The following is a 27,962-nucleotide window of genomic DNA, read 5'->3' as shown; positions in this document are numbered from 1 at the left end:
AATTCAGTTCTGGATACTAGAGGCAATATAATTGAGAAAACAAAGGTTATGTTGCCATTGCCAATGAGACTTGCTTTACAATGGGGAGGTCCTAAGTCCAACTTCAAACAAGCTACCTTAACATTTTGACATGGCTTGTTTTTAAAAATTGTATTTACAAAGACGAAAAATCACCACGGAATATGCAAAACAAGACATTTATTCTTAGAAAAGTGGTCAGGTTTATGTACAGTGAATCACAGAGGAAGAGTAAAATAACATAGTGCTCTCTTCAAGATCCTTCCAATGTGCCTTCTTTGACGATGACTCGTGCAAGATTTCGTGCAAGAGCAAGTCTCAGCATTTCCACTTTCATAGTCTCAACATCATCATCCTAAAAGTAAGTAGAGTTTGAGGTAGACTATTAAACACAGTAATGACCCAATAAGTTCTGTTTCTCCCTGGGACCTCCTGAAGAGGGTAACGTGTTGCCTATGCTTTAATCAACACAAGACAGATCGACCAAACCTTTTTATTTTTCTAGCAGCTGCAGAGCTTTGCACGTGTAGCAAATAGCTCCCTGTTTGTTCTGTGCCTGGAACATTTCATAGCTGGAGCTGTTAGGTGGCAGCATCTCACCTTTTCATTGTTCATGTAATTACGCAATTACTTATCTTGGAAAAGCCTCATAGTACAATGCAAAGAGCAGAACAGGGCAGAGTAGAAGTACTCTTGTACTGCTTTTGTGTATGCTTAAGTACCTTATGATGATGCCTCATTTGGCCAAACTTTAAAAGTAACAGCCTCAGTACCTCATGCTCTCTATTTTTTCTGCCGTGGTGCAGGAATACAAAGTTCAGGCTTGCTTTCTCTGATCCCTAGAGAGCCCCTCTAATTCACTATCTAGTTGCCCTTGAAAGAGGTAGTACCTGGAATTTCTGCTTATCTGACTTCCCTGCTGTCAAGTCTTCCAGACATCGCATCAATTCATAAGTCTGCTCTGCTGAAAATATAACCTGTGGAAATTAGAATAGTTACTGAAATGATTGAGTTTAAGGACATCACGTGGTCTGAGAAGATATCAGCTGAGAGTAGGAGAATGCTTTTACACTGCCACAGATCCATTCTGATAATAAGATCATAACATAATTTAGGTTGAAAGGGACCTCAGGAGGTCCAAGCTCCTATACAAAGCAGAGTCAACTATGAGGTCAGAGCAGGTTTCTCTGGGCCTTATCCAGTCATGGGTTTATAATTACTAACTTGCTATTTTCTTGATGGATCTTAAAAGAAAAATTCAGCTTAGCAGAAGGCAGCACACTAGAACAATCTCCAAGCTAACTACCAGAAGGAACCGGAGGTAGCATGCTTAAATCATCAGCATACCTGTATTCTACTGCTATTTTCTGAAAGGGGGGCACTCAATTAATAGTTGATTATCCCATCCCAGATTCAAAATGGTATCTCATGATAGTACATGAGATTCTTTGTGCTCCCACTGATAGGACATTTGGAGAACTGTGCAATTCCTGAACTCTCATTAACAATTCACTTGCTTATAGGGGGAAGAAAGGTGTCACCACTCTGAGGTACCTTGGGAAAAAAAGAAAGGGTGAGGTGGTCTTTGTCACATTTGACCAGCGTGCTTACCTCTTTCTGCTCCAGCAGGGGAAGGGCATCTGTCAGCAGGGTCATCCAGAAGGAGCAAGGAGCAATATGGGCAGTCATCAACATCAGAAGCAGCTTGGCAGCTTCAGAGAACCTCTTCTCACCATACAGCCGGTGGAATTCACGGTACTTCCCTGTGCCATGGGTGTTGGTGAAGGGTAGAAGGCATTAGAGTCTATCAGAACAGTACAAGCCTAGGTTACAGGATGTTTTGAGCTCAGTTCACTATCATGAAATCTTTAGTGGAATTACCCTCAACTGAAATGAACCTTCAAAGCAGCTGAGCCTGGTTGAATGGAAAAGACAGAATATCGTGCATCAAGAAAGGTTAAAAAAAGGTTAAAAGAGAGGCTGAAAAGGCAGCAGAAAGCCTGCTATTGTTCTTGGTAAGGTTTACTGCTTGAAGCAGCCTGTCAGCTAACTGATACTGTCTCCAGTTTCTCAGTGTGGTGCTGAGTGTTTCCAGGGTGAGCAACCACATGAGTGACTTAGAGAGACTGCTGGTGTCTGCAAAAAAACAGAAATGGGAGGGGAGAGGAGAGAGGAAGAATGCTCTTTTTGATACGTCAGAATATCATAAGGCCTGAAAGGCTTCATAGTCTTCCTGATTGTTTATGTGAAAGCTGAGATCTTTGTTAATATGGAAAATTCTGCTTTCACTATGAATCAATGAGATCAATACGCAGTCCATGAGAACTGGCTGAGGATGAAAGTGGTTTTTTTAGTCTGTGGTTTTGTTTATATCCACTGAACTGTCAACACAGCTGGAAGTAACAATTCCGATTCAGATTCCCCTTTGATTAATGCTTGAGCTCAAGACAGAGACATCTGCAAGATGTCCAGCAAAAGCATACCTGATGTTTCTAAAACTTCCAAAGAAAAAAAAATGAGCAGAAGTATTTTCAGGTCTTCCAGGAATTATTTTAAAAACCAAGAAGAGAGGTCACTTGTAAATAATCATAGTTTCACAATTAAACTACAACTCTGTGGGGCTCATGCAAGAGGTCCTGGGTGGCATTGCACATACCAAGTTATGAGGGAATATCAATTTCCAAAAGTTACAGTTATTCTAAGCTTAATTTAGGATAAGGCTTAAATGAAGGAAATACAATTCCACTTTTGCAAGCCTGGACCAGATAGGAACATAGACTTCAGGATTACCTTCACTGTGAAGCTGCTGTCAACCAGAAGAGACAATTGCCAAGAGCTATTCTATATTCTCATTAGATTTGGGGCCAAGTATTTGGGCTTGCTAACTGCCATGGCTCCAGGGAAAGGTGCGCTTCAGCTCTGTTTCCTGTCTTAGTCCATTAATCATCAAAGGCTACAGAGTAGTTGCAGACAGATGGGCAAGTTACCACAGCCTACACTTGTGCCAGCCAGAAGAAGGAAGCTGTGGTATGTAAAGGAAACTAGATGTTGTATAGCACAATTGCTATAGTGAGAGGGTAAAATAGATCTTTAGTTTGAGCGAACTGGAAATTGGCATGCTGAACCTAGAATAACCGTAGAGACATTTCAGAGAGCTTTATGAAGCTACTAAATTTACCAAATTGTCAAAATAAATTAGTAGTCTACCTAAGGATGACCCCCCCCAGAAGTCTTCCAAGTTGTGTTCACTAAAATTCAATGTGTTCACTAAATAAGTGTCACTAGGCAGTGATACAAACTAGACAAAGACTAAGAAAGAGAAAGCACATGAATGTCAGAATTCAGAATCGTCTTGTTCAAAGAAGCACAGATGCCTACTGTGAGTGCAATTGCAAATGCAGTCTGGATAGCAAACAGGCTGCATCCCAGCTCACTTTCAGTTATTTGCTTTCCCCTCATCACCTGTACACAGGATGTAGCCAGATGGAAAAAGAGACAAGTGCAAATAATTGTTTAGAGTTAGCAATGTTCTAAATAACGTAACGGAATGAAAAACAGTAAATTCTCACCAAGAAATGTCAGGCGGTCACTGAGAAGCATGGATGGTCCCAAATTATCAATGAGGTCTAAGTCAGAGAAGCATCCCTTTTCACAATAATCCTTGAGGAATCTAAGGAGAAAGTAAAACACAATCAAAGCTTAGAGGGGAGAGTATCTTCCACATTCATTTTTTATCTCCCAATCCCTCCTTAGGAAACTTCAGTTCCATTTTAGTCAGCCACCTCTGAGGGCTTCAGAAGACATCAAAACGTTTCCTGGGGGTGGCCAATGAGCTGGCGTAACATGCTTCTAGCAAGTAATTTAATTACTCCTCTAGATTTTGTGGTAGTTGAGATTTTTTCTTTAAAGGAAAAGGTGAGGGAAAGAGCACAGGAAGCTGAGGCTGGGGGATGCACAAATAACACTCCCACATCATAACAGAAGCTCTGTTTCTCTGCTGCGCAAAAGAGTTGATAAGCAGCAGGAACAAGTAAAGCCTTAAAAGGTTTTTGGCTCTGTCCTGTCAGAGCCTTTGAGCCTTCATTATGCTGCTTTTTCAGTCTCTGCTTCCTGTTATGGTTTTCTTTCACCTTCTGTTGAAGGAAACATAATGGCTCTTACTTCATCAGAGAAAAAACAAAACAAAACAGCAGTGCCATTACTCCCTTTTCACTATTGAATATTGTGTATTACCTGGCCTTCTATCAAGAGGGTAATTTCAAAATTATACTCTAACTAGGCAAACAGATTGATACTAGCCTATTTTCAATTAGCAAAAAATACAAGACCTGAGTTTGTTAGAAATTAAAAAGCCTAAAGAGAGTCTGGAAAACACCATATCTTTTTATCTAGGTTTAAGCTAAGCATTAGCCTCTTCTTCTATTTGAGAACAACCTTCCCATCCCTTCAAGGTCAAATATTGTGACAAGTTTATTCAAAACCAGGGACTCAATGAAACTTTACTCTTTGCTACACACATTATAATTGTAGTTTAATACTTTTTTTATTTTTTTTTCCAAAAATGCTGGCTTAAACCGCTCCCACTGACCTGTTTGGAGATTGTATAGTGAACTGGAGATTGTATGGTGAACTGGATTGGTTAAAAATGATTTACTGAGTAAATCACAGAAAGGGATTACCTTTCACTCAAGTTAGTTCCCTAGTTCACGGTGCAGTCCATCACATGGCTGTACTGGAGCAAGTGAAAGGGTAGTGCATAAGGTAGAGCTATTACCAAAAGAAATGTTTATCAAAGCAAGGCTTAAGAGGACTGGATTGTTAGATAAAGTCAACTTGTTTCATCTCTGCATCTGACAGAGTAAAAAGGGGTAGAAAAGAAATAGTTAAGATATTGCAGATGGAAGTACCAAACAATGTTATTTTCCACTCCAGAAGCACATGCTTGGTCTGAAGGAAAGATAGTCTCAATCTGCCTGCAGGACCTTTTCAGGATGGCCACCTTCTCCTCATTCCTATAATCCTGCTGTAGCAGCATCATTTAGGAACTTGACTCAGACTCACCTGTCTGATATTAGCGTAGCAAAAGCCGCATCCTTGGCTCTTATGCTCCAAGACAGGGCAGAGCCCAAGCGATTGTTCCGCAGTGCTTTCATGGCCATGATTTTACAGATGCTACGAACTTAGGCAAAATGTACAGGAGAAGAGGAATAGAAAGAATCAGTTTCAGTAGTTTCAATTATATCACTATAAACAGTTTCAGAGATTCAAGAAACAATCACCTTGTTCATTCATCTGTCTCTGCTCACAGATCCTCAGCACTTTGAGGGCCTTTTGTTCTGTGTTAAGGGGTATCCGCTCAATATGCAGCTCCAAATAAACCCTGCCATATTCTGGACAGTGGTCAAAGTAATCTACCCCCAGCTGCCACAGGCTGAGAAAGAGAAGAAAAGGAAAGTCAAGCATTCCAATCATGCAAGTCTTAGGTAAGTACAACATTGAAGTCGCAAGGAAAACCTGAATCTGGATTAATAAGAGTTAGCTCTAATTAACTTAACATTCAGATCTAAAATGGCTTTTGGTTTGTAATGAAGCATCAGTTGCCTATTTTTAACAGCTCTGGAATACCTGGATCTCACAAGTGCTTTTGTGCTATTGGCTCTGTAGTGGAAAAGCCACAAAGGAAGGAACAATTCTATCCTAGTCAATACGCTTGATGTGTTTTTGTAGATAATTTTTGTCTTTATTTCAGGAAGGAAAAAGTGGTACTGTTGTACAATCCCTTACAAATATCTTTGCTGAAATCCTAACAGCCACTTAACTAAATTTTGCCTTTTTACTTAATTAACATGAAGTTATCTGCTTTGGCTATCTTGATGTTAGTCTAGCCTTGAGTAGAGAAGAGTTGCTACCTGTGGTGGGAGAAGAGTCCGGAGGCATACTCTAGTAGAAGGAATTCACGCATATTTGAACCAAAACTGGAAAAAAAAAAATATTTGCAGCTGCTGAATTATTTCAAAAATACTTTTCATCTATATAGCATATTTTCTCATAGGCTATCTTAATAAGCTTCATACTTCAGGCCTAGGGCAGCTTTCTCCTTGGGAAGGCCTGCCAATTATTTGCAGCACTTAGCAAATAGAATTTACAAGAAGCAGTGACTGCTTTAAGCAACTTAAACTTCAAGGGACTTCAGGTAACAGCATTCAATTGCTTAAATTGAAGTTAAAAAAGATGAGTATGAAAATTGTTTTTAGGTAAGTTTCTCACCATACCCTTAATCACAAACATTTAGGCCTTTGATTATATTCCAGCTAAAATTATGTATTAAAAAAAAAAGTAACTTTGCACTGAGGCACTGTTGAAATAGCATGTCAAATTCATCAGGTTAGCAACTGCTTCTGCTCCTCAGAGCATCTGGGCTGCCTGTAACTTCTTGAGCACGTGCAGCAGCTTTATTTTCCATCTTCTGTAAATGCCCAACATGCCCTTTTACAACCAAAATCCACGTGCTGTTTTGGTTATCCTTGTTTCTGTGCATCTGAATAATGAGTGCAAATAAACACTTACTAGAGATTGTGAGACTGCAGAAGTTTACAGTGATCCAGTAGGTCAGTCAGATGAGCCACAAACCACCAGTTGCTCAGGGCAATGCTAAATTTGAAGTAAGGAAAAGAAAGAAAAAGCTAAGCCTACAACTTCCAAGAAATATGTCAGGTTTTCCATAGTTGTTTTTTACTGTCACAGAAGCTGTATTATTGTATAAAGTCTGGCTGCAATGTCCCAGACCTAATGGAATAATTTTAATTGTTGCCTGCTTCACATGTTCTTATTGAGTTCTTTAAAAGAATAATTCAGCAGTCTGTAATCATACTCTTTATCCTAAATACACTGGGATCCCAGTGACTTCTGGACTGAAGTCACAAAGAAGAAATACCATAAAACTAGGGAGACAAAAAACCTTAAAACTCAACCTGCATTCCTTGATCACTTGATGCATCTCAAATTCAAAGGCTGCCATTAAAATGGTGTCTAGAGGCTCAGGACTGCTTTCTCCACCTAGGAACAGGTCCATACTAGACTGTGGAATAAGAAAACAAGATAAGATAAATGAAGCAAGTGTTAGACAATATAAAGGAAGACATTTGTTTGGATGTAATAGCCTCATTTAGATTATTTTGTGGTAAAGAAATGTCTTGAAGATAGAAGCATATTAACAGAAAATATACAATATTGGAATATAGGAATAAAGAAGCTGGGAAAACAATTTGCAGAAACAAGGCTGGTAACATTAGATACTCAAGAGACTCAGTCCTCAACAATTTACCCACAGTATCAGTCTCCCAGGCCACTTCCAAATTCTAGAAAAAAATCTCTTGGATATATAGTTACTGTAAGATGTCAGTCCCCCCAAAGCTGGTTTTAAATACAGTAGCCCTTGTGCATTAAACTGTGGAGGATATAAAAACAGTTCTATTTCATGCCTGTGCATAGAAACGCAGTTCCATTGGCTTCACAGTGGGATGGGAGTACAGGAGTCGGGTAACCAGAAAGTGGTACCAGGTAGTCATGAGTTCCTTTTTCTCCAGTATGGCATTCTCATCGCCCAGCAGGATCTAATGGGAGAAAAAATATGAGAGTAACTCTGCAATTACAGCAATTAAGATGCAAATACAGTAAGTAGTTGCATCTTAACTTTTCTGGAACGCTACTCTCATTTTGTAAAGTTCATAATGTAATCAAAATTAAACAGCAAAGGACAGAATATCTCAGAGCTCAATTCCCTAACCAGCATTACGGTTTGGGACAGGAAGAGCAAATAATCTGCCCAAGCTTGCAAAGTCTATGGAAAAGCCAAGAACACAGTACAAAAGCCTTGGCCTGAAGTCTTCTGATTTAATGAACAGATTGTCTAGCATATCAAACTTACAGCTACGCAGGGCTCCTGAAGTACAAAAGGATACTCAATACTCATCCAGAGTCTCTTTCCCTGTCATCCAAAACGCACCTTGCAGAGGGATTCCATGTGCGAATTAGAAGCAAAAGTTCCATCCTGTAGATACCGCTGACACTCTTCGTGCCAGTGCTGCCGTTTCAGCTCCATCTCAGTCAATGTCTGGGTGTTGCCAAGCTGAACACAAGATGTATGCACATAAGATAAAGGAAATGTCAAATCAAGTTGCACTTGGGCTCAACTTGCACAGTTAATTCATGCTAAAAAGCTAAACACAGAGCTGCCACATGAATTTTTCACATTGTTCTCCAGTTGCATTTGAAATGTTTTCCTTTACCCATCTAAATAAGGCTAAGTGACAGACTGCACAAGAACCCACAAAAACAACTACAATGATGCAGCTGCATTTTCTCCTCCTCAAGGAGATCACTGCAACAGAGAAGCTCCGTTGGTAAAGTCTTCAAAGAATATTCCCTGCAGTACTGTGAAAAGTTTTCAGTGGGAATTGTTTCAGACGAATGGACAATGTATGCTGCTGCAAAAATGATCTTTCTGGCTATGTTGTTTTTTCACCTAACAATTCTTTCCTGTGTATTTGGGTCTTCCGGGCAATTCAAGAATGCAATTATTACTACTGAAAGGGATAATTCTTGAGATACTTTAATGGTCAACACACTGTGATATTATAGGAGCCATTGTGGAGATACACAGATTAGTCTAAGTGTCATCCCAACAGAACTGCATGAAAAGCTGCTTTGTACATACACTGGGCACAGGCATCTTCTTCATCAAGTCATCCAAGATTCTGCACATGTTCACTGATGTGGGATTGGCACTGGCTTCCTTAGAGAGTAAGTGCCGTGCTTCATCCATTCGGCCTTGCAGCACAAAGACATCCACCTGCAAAAACCACCTGTGTGTGAGCACTGCACTGTGCAAGCTACAAAAAACCCAGGTGGAACATCACAGGGGAATTTTAACTTGTAGTTTAGTCAAGTAAAGTGGAGTTAAAATGCTTAAACTTTAGGCTCTGTTAATTGAAATACACAAGTCTTGGCCTCTGTGGATCTGTAATGAAACGATCATGTTAGAAACAAGGGGCAGTATCATCTTCACAATGGTTTCATCTTAAAACAGTATCCTATGTATTAGTTTGAGATGTGGGATCGCTGACAAGTGGGGAAGAGGAAGGCAAAGAAGAAAAAGGTGAATTCTCTTCTTATATGAAGCTTATAGATGACGATACTCACCACATTCCAAAAGAGCTCATGTTTTGATGGATTTTCACTGCTCAGAACCTCACGGACCATGTTATCCACATCACAGACATGAAGTCGAACCCAGTCAAGGAGGCGAAGTAGGAGGGGACCAGCTTTATGCAGAGAAGATATTATTCTGTTACTTCCCAATTATATTGCTTGTTATTTTATACAATTCCAACCTTAACGGTTTGACAACCATTAGATGAGGCTTACTAATCAGATTTTTAACTGCCTTACTCATATTACAAAGGGACAGAGATCCTTAAGTAGCCAAGCCATGGAAGCACGAGATGGCTGACAAAATTACATGTGGCAAAATTTAAACAGAAGATGAAGACTCAGTCTATAGTCGCTTCCTCCATGATGTAGAAGGACACTTACCTAAGAAAATCCAACTTTAGCACGTAACAGGTAAGTGACTCAAATAATAGATCTTGCAATGCCAAAAGACACATGCAATGTTTTTCCTGATTTCATTCACCATCCTCTATCAACTGGATATGAGGAACTAGGTAATCTGGCGCTAGGTAACTAACTTTTCTTCAAATTAATAATCTATATTTGTGAACTTCTATTCTGAATTCTGGGACCGAGCAAATAGCATATTTTTTTGCCAACTCTGATCATTTCCTCATTTAGAATGCTGGCATAAGCAAACTGAATTCAAAGACAGCATCCTAAAGGTAAAAGAGCTGGACTAGAGTATGTGTAAATATTACTTAGCATCAACTTAAACAGTTTATACTTAAAAATGTTTTTATACTTGAAAATCAAATAAACTCAGAACAAACGTTGATATCACTATACTCCATTATCTTTCTGCGAAAAAGCCAATTCAGAGTGTATTGTGTGTAAGTGAGAAAAGCAGAAAGCAAATCTAACAGTTTAACGTGATTCAAGACATAGAAGACAACTTGCCAAAGCAGAAGAGGTATTAAATGGCTTATTGATACTTGTCAATAATATTTCTAAAACATTATTAAGATATGACACAATGGATGCTGTATACTTTTTAAACAAATGAATATGCAAATAAAAAGCCCTTCGATTTTAACATCAGGATAGTTCACTGCTCACCTACAGCTGCTTCAACAAACAAAATCTCACACAAATTCCAGATCAGCTCCATTGCAGAAAGAATAGAAACCTGAAAAAAGCAGGGACATGTTTCAGACTCAGTAACTATTAAAATAATGGGGTTTTTAACTGCACAAAGACATCTACTGCCCATAGCTATTGCTCTGTTAAGCTTGATTCTTATAGATGAAACACCCTACTGACATTTTTGAGATCTAAATTAAAAGACAGAAGCAGGCCACAATTTCTCCATATACATTCACCTTAGAAAATATTAGAGCTGCTTGTTTATTCAAAATAATGTGTCATTAGTGGGGGGTGAAAGCAGTACAGGAACTGTTATTTTCAAGTTCTTTTCGCTCCTAAGATTTAACATTACAATCAGCATTTTTTTTTGTTTTGTTTTATAAAAGTAATTTGCCTTTGCATTTGAGTCTGAAAGACCAATTAAGGAATATCAGTGCTGCCACATAGGACAATCTTTCTGTGAACACTGTTCTTCCGATAACATTGTCCTAGCATCTGAAAGTTCACTGTAACTTCTAGAGCTTGCTACAAAGTTCAAACGTAGCTGATAGGAACTTGAGCATCTGAGAAGTGAAGTCTCAGCCAGGTGAGTACTGGCCCACAGTTGGGTTTTTTAGATGGCAAGAAAACATCACACCTGCAAAACTGAACACACATTTAAGAAATGGCAGTGTTTCCAGATGTGGGACACATTTTTACTGTTTTAGAAATACAAACGCTAACTGTTTATACACATTTATTCTTGATCAGGCACTGTATTCAATATACTAAGCCAGAGTTACAACTAAAACACATTACTGCCACAGTGTTGGCCTTGACCAACTTGCAAGCCAATGGTTCGTGTTCAGTTGTGACTATGTGGACATGACTGCAGATTACCTGAGTACTATACTGGCTCTGCAGGGCAGGGTCCCGAGCTGAAACTGAGGGAAAGGGAAAAACAAAGAAGGTCAAAACTCAACATACTTACCCTTCTTTCATAACTCTTTACTGATAAAGAGTCCTGATCGCTCACCAATTGTACATTTAAATTAGTATATACATGACAAAGCTAACCTTTTATTTTTTACAAATCTGGTATGTTTACAGGGTAAGGATGGAACGAAAGAATAAAATATCTCACTTTTTTGGCAGCAAGCTGCTAATTTGGCCTGTTTCCCATAAAACTGCAACCACAGAAATGAAAAGAAAGCAAATCCCCCCAAATCAGTTAAAATGTAGTGCAAAAAAATCTCAGACCAGATTTATAAACCAACTTGGAAATCCCAGGGATGGAAATGGAGTCTTGACAGTTACTGAAACCCATGCACACTATTTTACAGTGGTAACAAATTACGGTTGCAATGTTATTTTTATAATCACAAATAGCATGTCCTTTTATTGCAGTAGGAAAACATATAAGCAGACTTACCAGCTGCTTGGTGCATGTCCTCCATACAAGCCCTTATGACTGAGCGGTAATTTTTACTCACTTGAACCAATCTGCCAAGCACAAAAAGACTACGCTTAGGAAGAGTTTTAGGTCTATGGCTGTCGTCTGCTAGTCTTGCGAGTGTTTTTGCATTAAGAGTCCTCCTACGGTAAATCTAGTGGAAGTCAGTGAGGCTGAACACACTGGTTAGATACACACTATACACAGGTGAAGGGATTGCTCAGGCCTTGCTTTAAAAAATCACCCCTGAATAGTCATTTATACTGCACTATTGCTGATTAACCGTAGCTTCAAGTACAGAGCTGCTGGTTTACAGTCGCTGTCTGCCTCACTGGAGGCAAATGAAAGAGCAACGACAACTTCTGTTTCCAGAACTTTGCAGCCACAGTCCACTCACTGCGTTTTCCTCGATTTCCCAGCAAATTCTTCCTCGCTCCTCTGGAGGCCGATGAAGATCCCGTGCGACTCGTTGAAGAGCTTGCGCAAGGTCTGGACGTATATGTCTTGGTCCTTGCGGACGACGAAGACGCAGGAAGAGCTCGGCCGCCCCTCGCCAGCTCCTGCAAGGAACCGCGTCGGAGCCCGGCGCCGCGGAGAGCCCCGGCCGCAGTGAGCGGCGGCGGAGCCCGCCAACGGCCGCCCAACGGCCGCCCAACGGCCGCGCGCCCGCACCCACCTCTGCCCCCGAAGAGCGTCTCGCACACGAGCATCTCCGCGGGCCCCCACTCGAAGCACAGCTGCCTGGCGGCGGAGTCCACGCCCGGCAGCACCTGCGAGGGCACAGCGGCTCCGTGAGGGGCGCCCGGAGCCCCGCCGCCCTGCCCGTCCCTTCCCCCGGCCCCGCGCCCGCCCGCCCGCACCATCAGCGGCGGCTCCGCGTCCGGCTCCTCCATGGCTGCGGCCGCGCTCCTCTCCCGCGCGGCGCGCAGGGCCCCGCCGCGGCTGCCCGCGCCGCTGCCTGCGCCCGCCCGCCCGCCGCCGCCGCCCGCCTCCCCGCCGCGGCGCCTCCCGTCAGCGCTGCCCGCCGCGGCGAGGCGCCGGCCGCCGCCGGGGCAAGGAGCCCGCCGGGGCTCCGCCGGTTTGGGGCAGGCGCCGGCCGCTCGCCCCGGAAGCGCGACCGGGCTCCCAAGGCCCCGCGAGCGCGGCGGGGAGGGGGCGGCGGCGGCGGGCAGGCGAGCGGGCTGCGCTCCGCTGCGCCGCGCCGCGCCGGGGGAAGCGCTCCTGGCCGGGGCCACCGCGGCGAGCGGCTCCCCGGGAGCTGCGGTGCCGCCCCGGCGCTTCCTGCCGCCCGGGCCGCTGCCGAGCGCCGAGGCGGGGCCGCGGTGCGCGGCCCGGGCGGCAGGGGCCGGCGCGGGGGCGGAGGGGGGCTGAGGCGGCGCGGAGGGCTGCGCGGAGCTGCCGGTGTGCGTAGGTTCCCCGAACCTCGTACCTGCCCGCTGTATTTCAAGGTGGGTGAGGGGAGGGAGCTACCCCCGCCGATCTGCTCTTGTTTCCTGACAGATATTTTAAGTGCTACGCGGATGTAACGCAAGGTTTTTCCGCACGGGATGGTTCAGCTGGTCACTCAATATTGTTTTTGTATTCACTTCATTGACTCGGTTGCCTTGTAACAAGCAGCTTCTGTTATTTCTTTACACGCTTCAAACACTTGCAGAGAGCTAAGCCTCCAGACCGCAGAAGGTGACGTTCTCTGGAGCAGAGCTGCAGGAGCTCTCAGGCAATCCCTTCGATAAAGCCAATTGATTTCTGTGTCTTTTGACTTCAGATGGTTCCTACAGGTTAGAGAAGGGCTGATAGTGAAGCATTAGGTTTATCATAGCTCAGAGAGCAGCACTGGCAGGTGGAGAAAGAAACCTTGCTTCCTTGTGTGCCTTATTCACATACTCAGGGTCACAAGATATATATATTTTTTTCCTTCTGTGCCTGACAGGGGCTAGGGTGTGAGTTAATACCCCCTAGAGACTGGGCACAGTTTGCCTGCTGAGGCTGCTGGAGTTTAGCATGATCAACCCCCTGCTCGCTCTGCAGGCTCAAGTACCAATGGAGTCGAACTTAAGTATACCTTAATAACTAGGTGTGAAAATCACTAACCATGTACTGTTTCTTTCCTTCCATTCTGCTCTCCTTCCTCGCTCAGCACACCCCTCACTTTCTACCCTTTTCTCTAAGAAGCGAACTTGTTCAGTGATACTCTTTTTAAGAAAAATCTGTAAGACTAATTATGCTACCTTGCTAAATGCATAGCTGGAAGAAGCTAGCCCCTTTAATACTGGAGCTTAATGCTTCCCAAAGAAGCTCACTGAGAATTAATTTTTCAAGATAGCTTAAATCATTCACTGTCCTTGTAAGACAAATGTTGCAACGCCCTGCTGCTAGATTGCCGTTTTTTTTAAAAATTTATTGGCTACTGCGTCCATCATTTCCAATAAAAATAAAGCTAGCAGTTATCTTTGGTAAGAGTGTGTTATTACACTGATCCTGCTGGGAACAGTGGTGTCTTCAGGTCAGTCAGGAAGGAGGAATGGGACAGAAGGACTGAAATCTTCAGAAATCTGCTCGAGAATCTAAGACACATCAATTTTAAGAAAGCTCCTCCTTGATTCTGGATAAGAGGTCTGTATTTTTGGAGAATTTGGGAATGTGTGTGTGTTTGAATCTCTGCTTGTACAGACAGTTATTTTTACCTACTATCTTACAAAATGGTGCTGCTATGTGCTGAAGACTCTTGAGGATATTAGTGTTGGAATAACCTAGATCCAAAATATTCTTCAATGTGTTACTAAAATGGCCGCTGATACAAATCAAAACTGGATGTTTGAGAATTCAGCTGTAAATGCACCTGTGTCACTATTCTTCAAAGAGAGGGTGCTGCTTCTATAACTGCATCTGTTTCTGGTGACTGTTAGAAGATTTATAATTGCTTATGTTATCAGCCAGTGTACAGGATAAAAGTAAAGAGCCCACTGCTTCTATGGGCATCATAATTAAAAGCCACTAAAGAATTCAAATGAATACTCAGTTGGCTACACTTTTTTTTACTGGCTAACTCTTTTGGAAATCTGAGGCTTGTCTGTTGAGTGCCAGAAGAATGGGAGTTGCTTTCTTTCCTGTAGTGAAGCTAAGGAGTTGTCCCCACATTAGTTTGAATATCAACCATATATCAACTACAATAGTAGAATCTGCAGCTTCCTGATGCATGGGGCACCCCTGTGCTCATTCAGTGACTCTGCTGCGTGCATTTTTCTTGTTTCCCTTTTATCTTTTTCTAAACATATTTCTCTGTGGACCATTCTGTGGGGAACCACAGCCTTAGGCTTAGAAAGAGTGAGACAGAGAAATGAGTGGTCATCCTTTACCAACTATAGTTTACCTTCCCAACAACTGCAGAGAATGCCCATTGGTCTCAGCAGTCTTATTTTTCTCTTCATCAGTATGGAAGATCTAGAAGTGGGATAGTGTTCTGTTCTGCTCCAGAATCACATCCTGTACAAAGACACTAAAAGCTGGTGCAGAACTGTAGCTCTTTGGTCCTCTCTTGCTTCCTCAGATGGTGCATACAGTCTGCTGCACTCACTAGCTAAAAATTAGAATGTCTTCATGTTAGCAGCCTCTGATGACCTTGAACTGATAAGGGAGATGGTTCATTCCTGGGGAAGTCAGCTTGGGAATGATGAGTTTTAGTTTGAAATCTTGAAAACTCCTAGCCCTTCTTTTAATGTTGGCTAGAGGTCTGCATGTATCTAGAAGGGAGCCTTTCATCTGCTCCTTGTCAAAATGACCTCTGCCTGTCCAGTTTGTGCAGTTATGCAGAATTGGGAACCACTATGTCAGCATGGAACTTGATATTGCTCAGAAGGACTTTAGAGTATAGGCTATCAGGAGGCGGGGGGGAAGAGTGGTCTTGCATTTACTAGGGGGAGAGGGTGAGGGAAGAAAGCAAAAAACCCCAAGACCTGATGAAGAAGAGAGTTAAGTCAGGGAATAGGTTTAAAAGCTATTTTGTGACTTGGGAAAGGGAGAGAAAGATCAACATCATGAACACTGAAGGCACGGAAAAGGCAGTGCTCCAGGCAAAATATATGTTCTGTTCCAGAGGCTAAATTAGTGTTAATGAAGAGGAAAGCCTGAATAAGCCACTCAGACTTAAGAGTTCAGGTTGAAAAGGCAGATTTAGTCCTATTTTGTTACTTAAGCCTTCAAATAACTATTTTCTTTCTATTCTTCCATTAAATTAATTGCTAAGTAATACACAAATTTGAATGAACTGGAGTTGCTTTTGTAGTCTTAGCTTGTGGATATGAAGTAACACCTACCCTCTGCTTGCAGCTTAATATCTGAAAAATCTTAATGTCTTAAAATCTCAGTGTCAAAGGGGATATATCTGTTGAGCACTCAGGTTTCTTCAAAAGAAGGTGGAAAATTAAGCCTAAGCGTTATGCAAGATCTAGGTACATTGCATGTCTTCCTTATAAATCTGCTGTACAAAAATCCGACATGGAAACATTTATGAAATGGCACGTGGATTTTTTTTTTCCTGGAGATGGAATTTCTCTGGAATTCTCCCTGTGATGCTTCCCCATTCATTTCTCTTCAACTCTATGCCTTAAAGAGGAGGAGCTCTGGGAGACAAAGAGCTTTCCCTTTGCCCCCCTTTGCTGTGGCCTGGACCTTCCAGGACTCGGTCCTTTGTAGTTCACAGTATGGCTTCTCCCCTGCCGCTTGCTCCGAGTGCTGCTGTCTAGCATGTTAGGTTTGCATTTTTTATCACTCTGTTTATTGTTAGCTCAATTGGGTCTCCTGTATAATGTGAGTTTTCCCTGTTGCTACATAGAAAGAAAATCCATCTAAATATGAGATTTGTAAAGAAATGCACTGTGATTGGGAATCTGTGTAATTGGTGGCAAGGCAGACTATGATGGTATAGCTGAAATAGGTTTTAGCTTTTTTTCAGCGTGTATAATTTCTGCAATGGTACTGAAATCCCATATGTTTTCATAAAATCTAGCTTATTCTCCTATCTCATTTGAATCAGATTTGTTCTGTTTGTGATGGTGGCCTTAATATATATTCAACTGAATATCATTCTTGCATGCAGTTCTTTCATGCTGCTCTCAGGCAGGCCTTGGCCAGTTTCAGCCTATCTCCTCCAAGCCACTCCCAAAGAAATCCTCCTGGACCTGCAGCACACAGGTCTTTGAAAAGGGATGTGGAAGAAGAGGGGAGAATGCAGAAAAATGAGACCATCAAGCAACATCGGTCTTGTGATGCCCTTCCTCACAGCAGTTGCTCCTCTGGTTCTTGCATCATTTCTATAAATAGAATTTAAGATCTTTTAGGAAATGGCACTTTTCTTTTGTTCTATAGTGTACCCAGTAAATTTTGAGCTTGCTTAAACAAACTGTGTATAAAGTAGCAGAGTAGAGTGATTTAAAGATGGTTTTTTCTTTCTTCTCTTGTATAGTCCTGCTTCCCATTGGTGATAAAAGATTTTAGGAGGTAGAAATGGTATTGCACATCGCTCATGAAAGCTAAAATAAAAGGTGAAGGCAGGTTGTAGGACAGTGGTGCACTGCTAGACTGTGCAAGGAGGATTTCCATTGAATCCTGTGGTGTTCTCTAGCTATAGGTGCTTCTTACCTACTGGTAGTTTTAATAAATACAAAAAGGATAGCATGCGTAATTAAATGCTGAGAAACCAGGCAGGATACACCGACTGGAACACTGTGATGATAAATCAAGGAAAATTACAAAGGTAGGAGTGGAAAAAGCAGCTCAAAGGAGTGTTGGTTTAAGCCACAGTTACAATATGAAACAGTGTCTCAGTTTCCTTTCCTGCCTGGTTTGGACTAATTTCTCGCAGTATGTGTGATTTTTCCAGCCAAATCTCTTGTCCTGTGTTAGGACACAGCCTGGGTAATGCACTACATTTTTTCTGAAGTAGTTTGGGCTATCTTGTGTTTGATGAGATTGAGCCATATTTGACATGGAATCATAAGGACTCTTGAGGAGTAAAATATTAAAACTAAAAGGTTCTGTGAAACTGTAGATTAGATTTGATCTTTCAGAGTACAGATCCAAGTGAGACAGTCTGAAGTCTGTGCTTCACTAGTAAGCTTAGTTTCTTTTGACTTGATATTTCACTACTACAGTAATTTATTCTGGACAAATCCAGTCTGGTAACTCCTAAAAGCTGCAGGAGATCTATTATATGCAGGCCTGAATTTTGTCATACAAAATGACAAGAGGGCCTGCGTGACCATATGGCCACCTCTGCATTATGGTGTGGAGGATATATGCTACACTGAGTAGTGTTAATGTGCCCTGATAGTCCACCTGGTAAATCCATGCCTGAAATATTAACAAGGGTCAATTTTGTGGTGTTTCTTCAGCAGGTGTGTGCTGTAGAAAAACAATTACAAGTGATGGGGCAGAGGTAATGCTTGTACAAGAAAGGCTCAGCAACAGTTTTTAAGAAACTGTTAAGTGACTGGATCTGAAATGTTTTGAAGTCCCTGGAATTACAAAGACTTTTCTTCTCTGCCCCTTCCAGCAGGTGGAACTCAAAGGAATCACTTGAATTAGTGTATTTTCTAGCTTATGTATTTTGTTATCAGATAAATTTTGAAATGCTGCATCATGTCTTCAGCCCACTGAAGAATATAAAAAATAAACTTTGACTGCAGCCATTATATTCACGACACATTTGCAGTCTCTTCGGGGGAGCAGAGGCGCGGTGGGTCTCGATTCCTTTTGTAGAAGCTATGTGTATGTCGTGGCCTCGTGCTCCTGGGGAGGAGAACCGCGGGGCCGGGAAGCGCCGCTGATGACTGCAGGTTGGCAACTGTAATCTCAGGACCTGTATAAATCCCGTTTGTAAGCCGGGGCCCGTGGGGAGGACAAGGCGGCGGGGGCCACGGGTGGCGGTGGGAAGCGGCGGGGAGCGCTGCAGCCGGATGGCGGAGCGGTGAGGCGCGGGCGCCCAGGGGGCTGCAGGACTGAGTGGGGCCCAGGGCCTCGAAGCCGGCAGGACAGAGCCCCGCCAGGCCGGGCGGGCTGCGCCCGGCTCGGGTGTGGGCTTCGTGTTGGGCACGGGTGGGCCCGCGGCAGCGGGGGAAGTGGGGGAGAGCGGCCGTTTTCAGGGAGGGGGGCGCGCGTAGCAGGGCGGCGGCCAGGCCCCAGCGCCGTGGGAGGAGGCGCCGCGGCCCGGCGGCCATTTTGAGGAGGACAATACACGCCGCACGGCAGGGCCCGCTGCGCCCGGCGGGCGGGGCGCGCGCACGCAGCGCGGGGAGCCGCCGGGGCGCGCGCACGCTCCGCCTCCCGCCGCCGCGTTATGTAACGGCCGGGGCGCGCGCGCTCCCTCCCCCCGCCTTCCCCGCCCCCCCCCTCCCGGCCGCCGGGCCCAATGGGCGGCGGGGCCGCGCCGAGGGGGGCGGGGGAGAGCCCGGCGGACGGGGCGGGCGCGCGCACGCAAGGGGGCAAGGCGCGGCCCCGCGGCAGTGCGTGCGCGCTCCCTTTCCCCCCTTTGCCTTCCCCTCTCTCTCTCTCTCCTCTCCTCTCCGCCGCGCTCGGTCGTTTCTTCCCCCCCTTTGTGAGGCGCTCGGAGTGGCCCGGACGTCGCTCACTCGCCATGGCCGACGAGAAGCCCAAGGTGAGGCAGGCGCCCTTCCGCCCCCGCCGCCTCCCTCCTTCCCGCCCTCCCTCACCCGCGCCGCCTCACTTCTCCCCTCAGGCGGCGGCGGCGGCGGCGGCGGCGGCGGCGGGAGGCCAGGCCCCGGCCGCGGGCCCGGCCAGCCAACGGCCTCGGCTCGCCCGCGCCGGCTTTGCGCGCCATTTTCCTGCGCACCGCGGCCGGCTTCCCGCCCCGCCGGGGGAGGGGGCCGGGGCCGCGGCCTCCCGGGGCGGGCGGAGGATCCCCGGGGAGGGCGGCGGGGAAGGGGGAAAGAGGGGGCGAATCCGGGCTCCCTTCCCGCCCTCCTTAGGGGGAGAGGCAGGTCTGGAGGCGGTTGCTGCCGTTGCCTTCCTCCTCCTCCTCCTCCTCTTCCTCCTCCTTCTTCTCGTGGGGCCGCATCCGGCCTCCCGTGCGCGGCCGGCGGTGGCGAGGGCGCAGCATCCCCGCTCGCAGCCACCCTTTCTACGGGGCACTTGCCAGCCCCTTCCCATATGGTGCTGGCAGCAGCGCGCCGGGGCCCTTCCGCCGCGGGCGGGGCGGGCGGGCGGGCATCTCTCCCGGCCCCTTTTGTGCTCCCTCTCGCCCGGGTCCCCTCCCGGCGGCTCCCGGAGGCAGCGGGGAGAAGCGCGGGGCTGAATTTTTCAACAGCAGGAGTTTTGAAAAAAAAAAAAAAAAACCCAACAACAATACCCCCCCACCCAGCTAAACCCCACAACCGTCAAACACCCTACTGCCGCGCATTATTTATTTATTTTTTAATTTTATTTTAAACGGACTTTGAAGGCTCCGTAAAATAACAGGCTGGGGCCGCCCCGCCACGGACGGCCCCGGTGTGCCTGGTCCGCGGCCCGGCGCTGCGGCGTGCGGGGATCTGTCACATGGCGGGGACCCCGCTCCCTGGTTTCGGCCGCTTTTTTTTTTAAAGCAAATACAGCTGAAAATGATTTTGGCACCTTTCGGAGCGGGCGCTTCCGAGGAACGGGGTGGTGTTGAATCCTCCCTTTGCCTTTGCCTTAGCTCTGTGGATCAGAACATGAGCAAGGAAGTTGGTTCCCTGTAATTTCTGTGTGTGGCTTCTTATGGAAGCAAGAGTATTGGTCTGCTTATTTAGGATTTTTTTAAAAATGTTTTTCTGGAAGAGAAAGCTTATTTCTCATCATATTTTGTCAACTTTCCAAAAATAGTCCTTTAAAGTATCTTAAACTTTCCTGAGAAGCTCTGTAATTAGCATGAAAAAGTTTGAGATAAAGTGAGAAAGAGACTTGCCAGCGTTTGAGCTAAAGTAAATAATTTTATCACTTTGATAGGAAACTATAACATTGCATATTTTTGTGCCTTTGACAGAAATACCTTTTTAATTTGTAGAACTGGGTAATAATTGTTCGTTGTTACTTTGCATGTTAATCAGTCTCAACAGTGGCAACTAATATTGTTAGGGGTTTTATTGGTTTTCTTGTTTCAAATTAAAGCACTGACCTTTATTTCCTAATTTAAAGTTTGAAGTTGGTAAACAGCAATAACAACTTCAGTTCATCCTTTTTAATGAATTGTTGCACTTTGGTAAAATGTTAACTTCTTGTTTCATACCTTTTAAAAATGTGCTTTTTTTTTCTCCCCCCCCCCCCAACAGGAAGGAGTGAAGACTGAAAACAATGACCACATTAATCTGAAGGTGGCAGGGCAAGATGGGTCTGTGGTGCAGTTTAAGATTAAGAGGCATACACCACTTAGTAAACTAATGAAAGCCTATTGTGAACGACAGGTATGATTCTTGTATGAACTTTAGGAGAACCAGTGTCTCGGGGAGAGATGATGTCCACAGAGGTGGATGAAGACAGTAAAGTCTTAAAGCTATATAAATGTGGAAAATACTAAAGTTTTAATAGAAACCGAGTATGCTGTAGACACTGTTCTGTTATTCAGGTCTGTTACAGAATAGACCAATAAGAGTTGTAGCAGGAAACAGGTAAAATAAGTGATCAGTTGTTATCTTTGTGAAATCTGCTTTATAGCTCAAGGCTATTGGGAGGCTACTGGTACTCTACTACTCAAAAATATCAATATGGAAATGCTGGGATAGGAACCTGCAGCATGAAGTTAGGATGGACAGTTGAATGATGGATAGAGGTATTTTTATAATGCAGAGTAAATTCTTGGTCTGATTGTGGATTTCTGATTTATTAGCTTAACGTTATCGTATTAAGGTGAGAGAGTATCAGTGAGTGTTTCAGGACTTAAGGGTATCTAATGTCAGGCTTGGGAAGGAACATGTACGTGTAATGATTATTATTATTTTTTTTTCTCTTGTGGCCTAGTTGTCAAATTGATCCTCTGAGGGACAAAATAGGTATTTTGCTAGCACGGGCCAACTGCAGCCAACCTACTAGCTTACAGGTAGCTATTGCAAGAAGTTCTGAAAATACCTGTGGAAGAATAATGTTATTTAACACTTTCTCCTGAAGCAGTTGATGAGGAAAACTTTGTCTATGCTGCTGTCCAGGAATTTTTGAATGTCTGCTTTCAAAAAGTTGCTGCCTCTGCAGGCCAAAAGTATTTGAGATTGGGGAATTTTGGTTTGTTTATTGGTTTAACAGATATTCAGTGATACTAAAGAATAAAATCAATATAAAATGTCTTTATAAATATTTCACAACAAAGATGAAATCTAATTCATATGCGTAATGGTAAAACTTCTTCAGTTTACTCTTTGCTCACAATAGTATAGCAATACAAATTAAAACAGGGTGAACTGACTCTTACTGAATTTGCTTTGTATAGGTGTTCTGGAGATACAGCAGTGAATGCTTGAGGCTATGGGCTTTTTTTTTTCTACTTTTGCCGTTGAGTCATGTTACATTATCTAAATCACTGTATATTGCCTTTTCCAAACATAAAGTGCAGGTATATCTCTTTTTGGGGGGGAGTTGGAGGCTTGGTTAATTGTTTGTTGAGTTCTGGAAAAGGTTATATGAGAGGTGTTATTCATACTTAAGTCACCTGAATGCAAATCAAAGCGAAATTTTAAGACTTTTTATCCAAATTTCTGTTCTGTTACAAAAAAAAGTTACCTTAAAAAAAAATCCCTTCTGATATGAATTTTAAATAATTACATTTTCAAAGGATATTTCTGTGGAGGTGGACTCTTTTAAACTTTTGTTTCAAAGGTGTTTAATGCTCAAACTTTGTTTGAAATCATTTTTACTGACTGTCTCTAAATGTTAGGTTTTTGTTTGTATTCCAAACAAGGCATATTCTTATCTTTAAAATCTGTAAGATGTGGACTTTAGATTTAGTTTTAGAGAGGTGTAAGCTGCATACAGTAGAGAACTTAACAGTTTTAAAGAGTGAAAATCATATATTACATCTAGTAGAACTAAAATGGAAGCTGTTAAACCTTGGATGGTATGTTTGGATTATCAAGACTATATGTGATTATTGTAAGTGGGAAAAGATGATCAATTGTACGTACTCAATATTATTGTGGAGGCTAATCTTACCAAGATACAGCTTTTTCTTATGTTCCTAGCTAGCATTTATTCAGCTCATAAAGTCGTTAGGAACTTGCAAAAAAAATAACACTTTCAGAAAAAGAAATACATATTTTAAGAAACACAATGTCTGAGAAGACAGCTTAAAGCAAGGGTTGCTGTGCAAAAATGTGTTGCTGACACTTAGACACATGGTTTTCTTAAAGAAGACGATGTTCTAAGTGAACATAGCAGAATCTGAGTCACACTGAAGATGTTTTGCTGTGAACTTTGAAGTCCTAGGGAAAAGTTTACTCATCAGAATATACTTTATTAAAACATTTCTCCTGATTAAATCCACTTTTCAAGAAAAATAATTACTATGCTAAGTTTTCTTTTGTTTGTAACATTTGCTCTTGTCTAGGTAAATGGGGACTTCTTTTGCTATTCAGGTGTGCCAAAGCAGCACCATCCATACATTGGATTAATTTCAAAACCAAGTAGTCTTACTGTACGTTTAGATACTTTGTAGAAAGAGTAGACACAACTGGAAGAAAGTAGACATGGAAGGAGCTTGACTCTGTTCTTGGTTGTATCTTCAAACTTCATTCTTCTTGCTGTGTAGAGTTCAGCGTACTATGAACTCTCTTTGAAAACTAATGTGAGTTTTTAAGCTTATCTTAATACATGGCTTTATTGTTCCTCAGCTATCTCTTTGAAACTGTCAGCTCAAGTGAGAATGAGAAGTTGTATTTTGGGGGATGGAAAAGGTCAGCAAAATGACTAGTGAATGTGGCAAAAACTTTTGATTCGCTGTGATGCTCTTCATTTGGTGGTTTATTTTCGGAATTAGAAGATCCTTTTAACTTCTTGGAAAGTTCACTTCAGCTGTATTTGTTGCGTTGGTTTCTTGTTTGTATATATTTAAGTTCAGAAAGACATCATTAGCTACTGCTTGTTACTTCAGACTAATAGATGGTGGTTGTGTTTTTAGGGTAAAAAATGCTTGATAATATATTTGCTTTTGGGGAAAATCAAAAAAAAAAATGTACTGGATACTATTACTTATTGGCATGTCTTATCCAAAGTGTTACATACACTTTTAAAGATCTATTTAATATTCAAAAATACTATAAGAATCTTGTTGGTTTTGGCCTTTGGGGTGGGACTTGTGTACTAGAAATCATTTTAATTTACAGTCAGTGGGGGCACTCTTCACTGCTTCTCTTAAAGTTGCACTGTGTCCAATCACTTAATATAAAACATACTGCAAAGATTTGTAGTGAAGTGCCTCATAGTTAGTTTATGAGGGGAATATGAAAACTACATCGTGAATTATGTATGGTGGCTTTTAAAAATATGTTCGTGGTACAATTCCAGTGACAAGCTGAAGAGAAAATAATAGTAAGTATTTTTACACAAGACTTACTTCCCTTTATGTTGCTTCTCTTTGTCTAGGGGTTGTCAATGAGGCAAATCAGGTTCCGGTTCGATGGGCAGCCAATTAATGAAACAGATACACCTGCACAGGTAAACAAACAGAAGCAAATCTTAAAACTTATACTTAAAGTTTACTGCAGGAGTTGATGCTTCTGTTTATTATGAAATACTTGTGTAATTGCATACATTAATAATAGAACTTGATTTTTTAAAATATATAGTTTTAGGGGGGCTAGTAACTGGTTTAGAACTATTAGAAATAGATTCTGAGATTTCTATTTTAAGTAATAAGCCTGTATCACTATAATAACAAGTTAAGAAAATAAGTATGGTGTCAGCAGGTGGTAAGCCATGTTATGAGTGTTGCTTTATTGATTCACGACTCTTGAGATAAGAATTGGTAAGGTAAGAACTGAGTTTTTCTGAAGTAATAGCTTTATGTTTCATAAAAACTTGCCAGGATATCATCATCAGTTCTGTTTGTAAGCTTGCACATTGTAATAAGAAAGTCATTTTTCCATTATTTCTAATTGGAAGCTGTGTTTCAGGCATAAAATTGTTGCATATTGGGAAGTTTGGGTTGTCTGTCTATATTCTGGTTAAAACAAAGGTCATTGTAACAACTGAATGGTATGTTCCGACTCTGAGCTTTTTTCTATACTATCCTATTCTGTTTAAACAACCATTCCAAGTGACACACTTTTGTATGCTTTTAGACTCACTTCTTAAAAGGAACTCTTTAATTGTTTTTGAGTTTTATCAAAGATCTGTATTTTCTAAGCAGATGCTCCTAAGAATGTGCCTCTTACAACCAATAATCCTTACAATTTTTAATTTAAAGTAGTAAAAACTGAGACTACAGGCTGTTTTTCGCCCCATTTGTGTTAGGTTGAAGCTAAGAATCAGTTATTTATAGCTGCAGTAAATGCCATGTTTGGTATCCTGGAGCAGAAATTGAGACTGTTTAGAAATACAACTCTCATACATTAGTTACAGCAAGTCTTTCAATCTTGGTACAAATTTTGACAGCAGGTAACATTAACATCTCAGGAGTATCGATTGGAAAACTTACTGTGAAAAAGAGACTTGTAGTAATAAAGTATTGTTTTCATCTCAGCAGTTTGTTACATCGTTGACCATATAATGTGCCTGAAATGGTCTTTAATTTTTGTGCTTGCTGATACTCTGTTTTGCTGCCTGATTGGGCTAGGGACCTTAATTATAGTCTGCTTTCTGTAGCTGAAGCCGTTTGCACATTTGAACAACAAAGTGGAATTATGATAATGTTCTAAGGTAAACTGTGGAAATAAATGGGAGAAAAAGATGCAGTAATAAAGTAGGCAAGAGAATTACAGCACTGTGATGTCTGACCTTTTCCACAGGAGTATCATAATGCTCAGTTAAGTTGTATACTAGAATTCATTATAGGACCGCTCTAGTTACGCACTACAGTTACCCTCTGGGGTGTTTTCCACATCATTTCTTTACTTTTGAGTTATTGTGAAGCAGCTTAATTGCACAAAGTGATGATGGAGGGAGGTGGTACTCCTAGATAATTAAATTTTGTAAAAGGTAGAAGTGAAGATAGGAAATAAAAGAACTACCCAGCCTATAGTAGATATCTGAGAGGAGTTGAAAGCCTTTTTTCTCTTTTCTGCTGTAGTTGGAAATGGAGGATGAAGATACAATTGATGTGTTCCAGCAGCAAACAGGAGGAGTTTACTAAAAATAAAATAAAAAAAAGAACCTGCTACTTTCCTCTCCAGAACTGTGCTCCCACAGGCAACACATTCACAATTAGAAAAATGAGACTTGGTTCAGCCACATCCTGACTACTGCAGTATAGTTTTCTCTCTTCTCTCTGATTTTTTTTCCTATTCCTTCTATTGTACATAAAGTAACTGGTGTATGTGCACAGACATAATGCATATTTTTTTTAAACTAAATGGCCAATGGTATGTTTTGATCAACATTTAATGGAGATGGGGTGGGAAAACAAAATGGTTCTGTGAAAATGCCCCTTTCTCCGTTAGTGGCATGCTCCTTCTACTTTTATCTTTATATTCCAGTAAGTTATTTTGCTCTCACTGTTTAAAAACAAAAACCTTGCATACCTTGTTTGATTGGATAATTTCAATGTTTTTCTTTTATCATTGTAAAACCAAGGACAATTTTATAACTTTTTTGTACGTAGCTGTTACATGTAGAGCAATCTCTGTCTAAGTAGAGGTAAATTACTCTTAAAAAAAAAAAAAAAAAAAAAAGGAAAAAAAAAGATCCTAGATAGTTTTCCCTTCAAGTAAAGCGTCTTGTTGTTTAAATAAACTTCTTGTTTAAAATAATCAGTTTTCTTTATTTTTCTGTAGAATAATAGTATTCAGCACTTGTAGTTCTTTCTCTGCAGCACCTTATGCTCTTTAATTCTCAGAGTTCTCTATGTGGTAAGTAAATAAGCATAATCTCCTTTTACAGTGGGGAGATTGTCAGAAATTGAAAGGCTTCCTTGAGACCTCTCAGTCAACAGTTGAACTAGAAGTCCGTTTTCTCTTCTTTTGATTTGTGTATATGTTCTGTTAAGCCAAAAATGTTTGACTAGGCAAACTGCAAAATACTGGACTATCTACTTATGGCTTTGGGTTGAGCTCTTTTTGTCAATTTTTAATAGAAACATCGATGTTGTTGTTATAATAGCTTATTTAAAACTGTATTTGAATGCTTTTTGATGTAAACATTAAGTTATAAAGAACAAATCATTTCGCTAAGCATTCAATTTTCCATGCTATCAAATGAGAGATGCTTGAAAGTGTAAAGCAAAAATAAAAAATGGAGTTCTCTTTTTGGGTGTACTCAGCTATGATGATGAACATACCGAGCTCTGCTTTACCACTGTGGTGTTCCTGCCTGAAAGGGGAAGAGGCTGCCTCCCTTGAAGTACTGAAGGGAGCTAATAACAATGGTGTTTTTCATGACTCTTCCACAAGGCTGTTGTTTTTGAGTTGTCTCATGGGGAAGCTTAGGGGTTGCAGTAAAATCCATGATATTCATGAGATATTATACAGCTGTCTACTCAACAGCCCCAAACCATTCTCTGATTTCCTAGGAATGTTCTAAGGTTTTGTGGTAGTTGCAGTAAGTTAACATTCTTATAGTTATTAACCAGTTAGCAGAGCTCAATTTTGATGGTAGTTTTTGCAGTAATTAATTTGAGAGGTGGCTATTATACGTGAGGCCTCTGCCTGCTACATCTGGAAATGCCTTCACTTTGTGGCACAGTGGTGTGTCTGTGCGTTTAGATGATGGACATTGATCTGTTTGACTTCTGTCACAAGTTTGATAACACACTTGATGTCATATTAATTGCATCTAATGAAGATGATAGATGTGTTTTTGCTCTTACTTTTGATTGACTGTGCAGCTGAAGGATGTAATTTGTTGTATGCTGGTTTTTTTATTTATTTTAGGGATTTCAGCTGCTAAGCAGACTATTATTGTAGTATATGTCTTCTAGACCTCCGTGCTGTATTGCAAGGTTGGAATTGCTTCTAGTGAACAAATATTTTTGTGTCTAGAACCACAAAGGCCTGGAAAAGTTGTCCTTTAAAAAAGTTATATATTT

The 27,962-nt window shown here is 42.0% G+C and overlaps 2 protein-coding genes across 2 annotated transcripts; one reads left to right on the top strand and one right to left on the bottom strand.

Moving 5' to 3' along the window:
- Positions 1-183: 183 nt before the first annotated feature.
- On the bottom strand, positions 184-12,692 carry NUP85 (nucleoporin 85). The gene is made up of 19 exons (XM_062591954.1): positions 12,628-12,692; positions 12,444-12,537; positions 12,165-12,327; positions 11,747-11,817; positions 11,215-11,258; positions 10,309-10,378; positions 9,220-9,341; positions 8,735-8,869; positions 8,024-8,146; positions 7,500-7,631; positions 6,990-7,096; positions 6,586-6,669; positions 5,928-5,993; positions 5,298-5,449; positions 5,080-5,197; positions 3,588-3,688; positions 1,630-1,781; positions 909-995; positions 184-373 (listed from the first exon to the last, which is right to left on the bottom strand). Exons 1-19 carry the CDS (start codon positions 12,658-12,660, stop codon positions 272-274), a joined length of 1,956 nt encoding a protein of 651 aa, XP_062447938.1. The 5' UTR covers positions 12,661-12,692; the 3' UTR covers positions 184-271.
- A 6,499-nt stretch (positions 12,693-19,191) lies between these two features.
- SUMO2 (small ubiquitin like modifier 2) lies at positions 19,192-27,184 on the top strand. The gene is made up of 4 exons (XM_062592011.1): positions 19,192-19,418; positions 21,070-21,201; positions 24,365-24,436; positions 26,010-27,184. Exons 1-4 carry the CDS (start codon positions 19,398-19,400, stop codon positions 26,070-26,072), a joined length of 288 nt encoding a protein of 95 aa, XP_062447995.1. The 5' UTR covers positions 19,192-19,397; the 3' UTR covers positions 26,073-27,184.
- Positions 27,185-27,962: the final 778 nt, after the last annotated feature.

This window comes from Rhea pennata, chromosome 19 (assembly GCF_028389875.1).
Source record: "Rhea pennata isolate bPtePen1 chromosome 19, bPtePen1.pri, whole genome shotgun sequence".
Lineage (NCBI taxonomy): Eukaryota > Metazoa > Chordata > Aves > Rheiformes > Rheidae > Rhea > Rhea pennata.
This window is presented reverse-complemented; position numbering and strand designations above follow the sequence as displayed.

What these genes read in the sequence shown, in the direction of transcription:
- NUP85 (XM_062591954.1), bottom strand. Translation starts at nt 12,660, where the DNA reads ATGGAGGAGCCGGACGCGGAGCCGCCGCTGATG. An exon ending in GACGCTCTTCGGGGGCAGAG is followed by an intron (nt 12,328 to 12,443) that starts GTGGGTGCGGGC and finishes GGTTCCTTGCAG; the next exon opens with GAGCTGGCGAGGGGCGGCCG. An exon ending in GGACATGCACCAAGCAGCTG is followed by an intron (nt 11,259 to 11,746) that starts GTAAGTCTGCTT and finishes CCTTTCCCTCAG; the next exon opens with TTTCAGCTCGGGACCCTGCC.
- SUMO2 (XM_062592011.1), top strand. Translation starts at nt 19,398, where the DNA reads ATGGCCGACGAGAAGCCCAAG. An exon ending in TGGCCGACGAGAAGCCCAAG is followed by an intron (nt 19,419 to 21,069) that starts GTGAGGCAGGCG and finishes CCCCCCCAACAG; the next exon opens with GAAGGAGTGAAGACTGAAAA. An exon ending in AAACAGATACACCTGCACAG is followed by an intron (nt 24,437 to 26,009) that starts GTAAACAAACAG and finishes TTTCTGCTGTAG; the next exon opens with TTGGAAATGGAGGATGAAGA.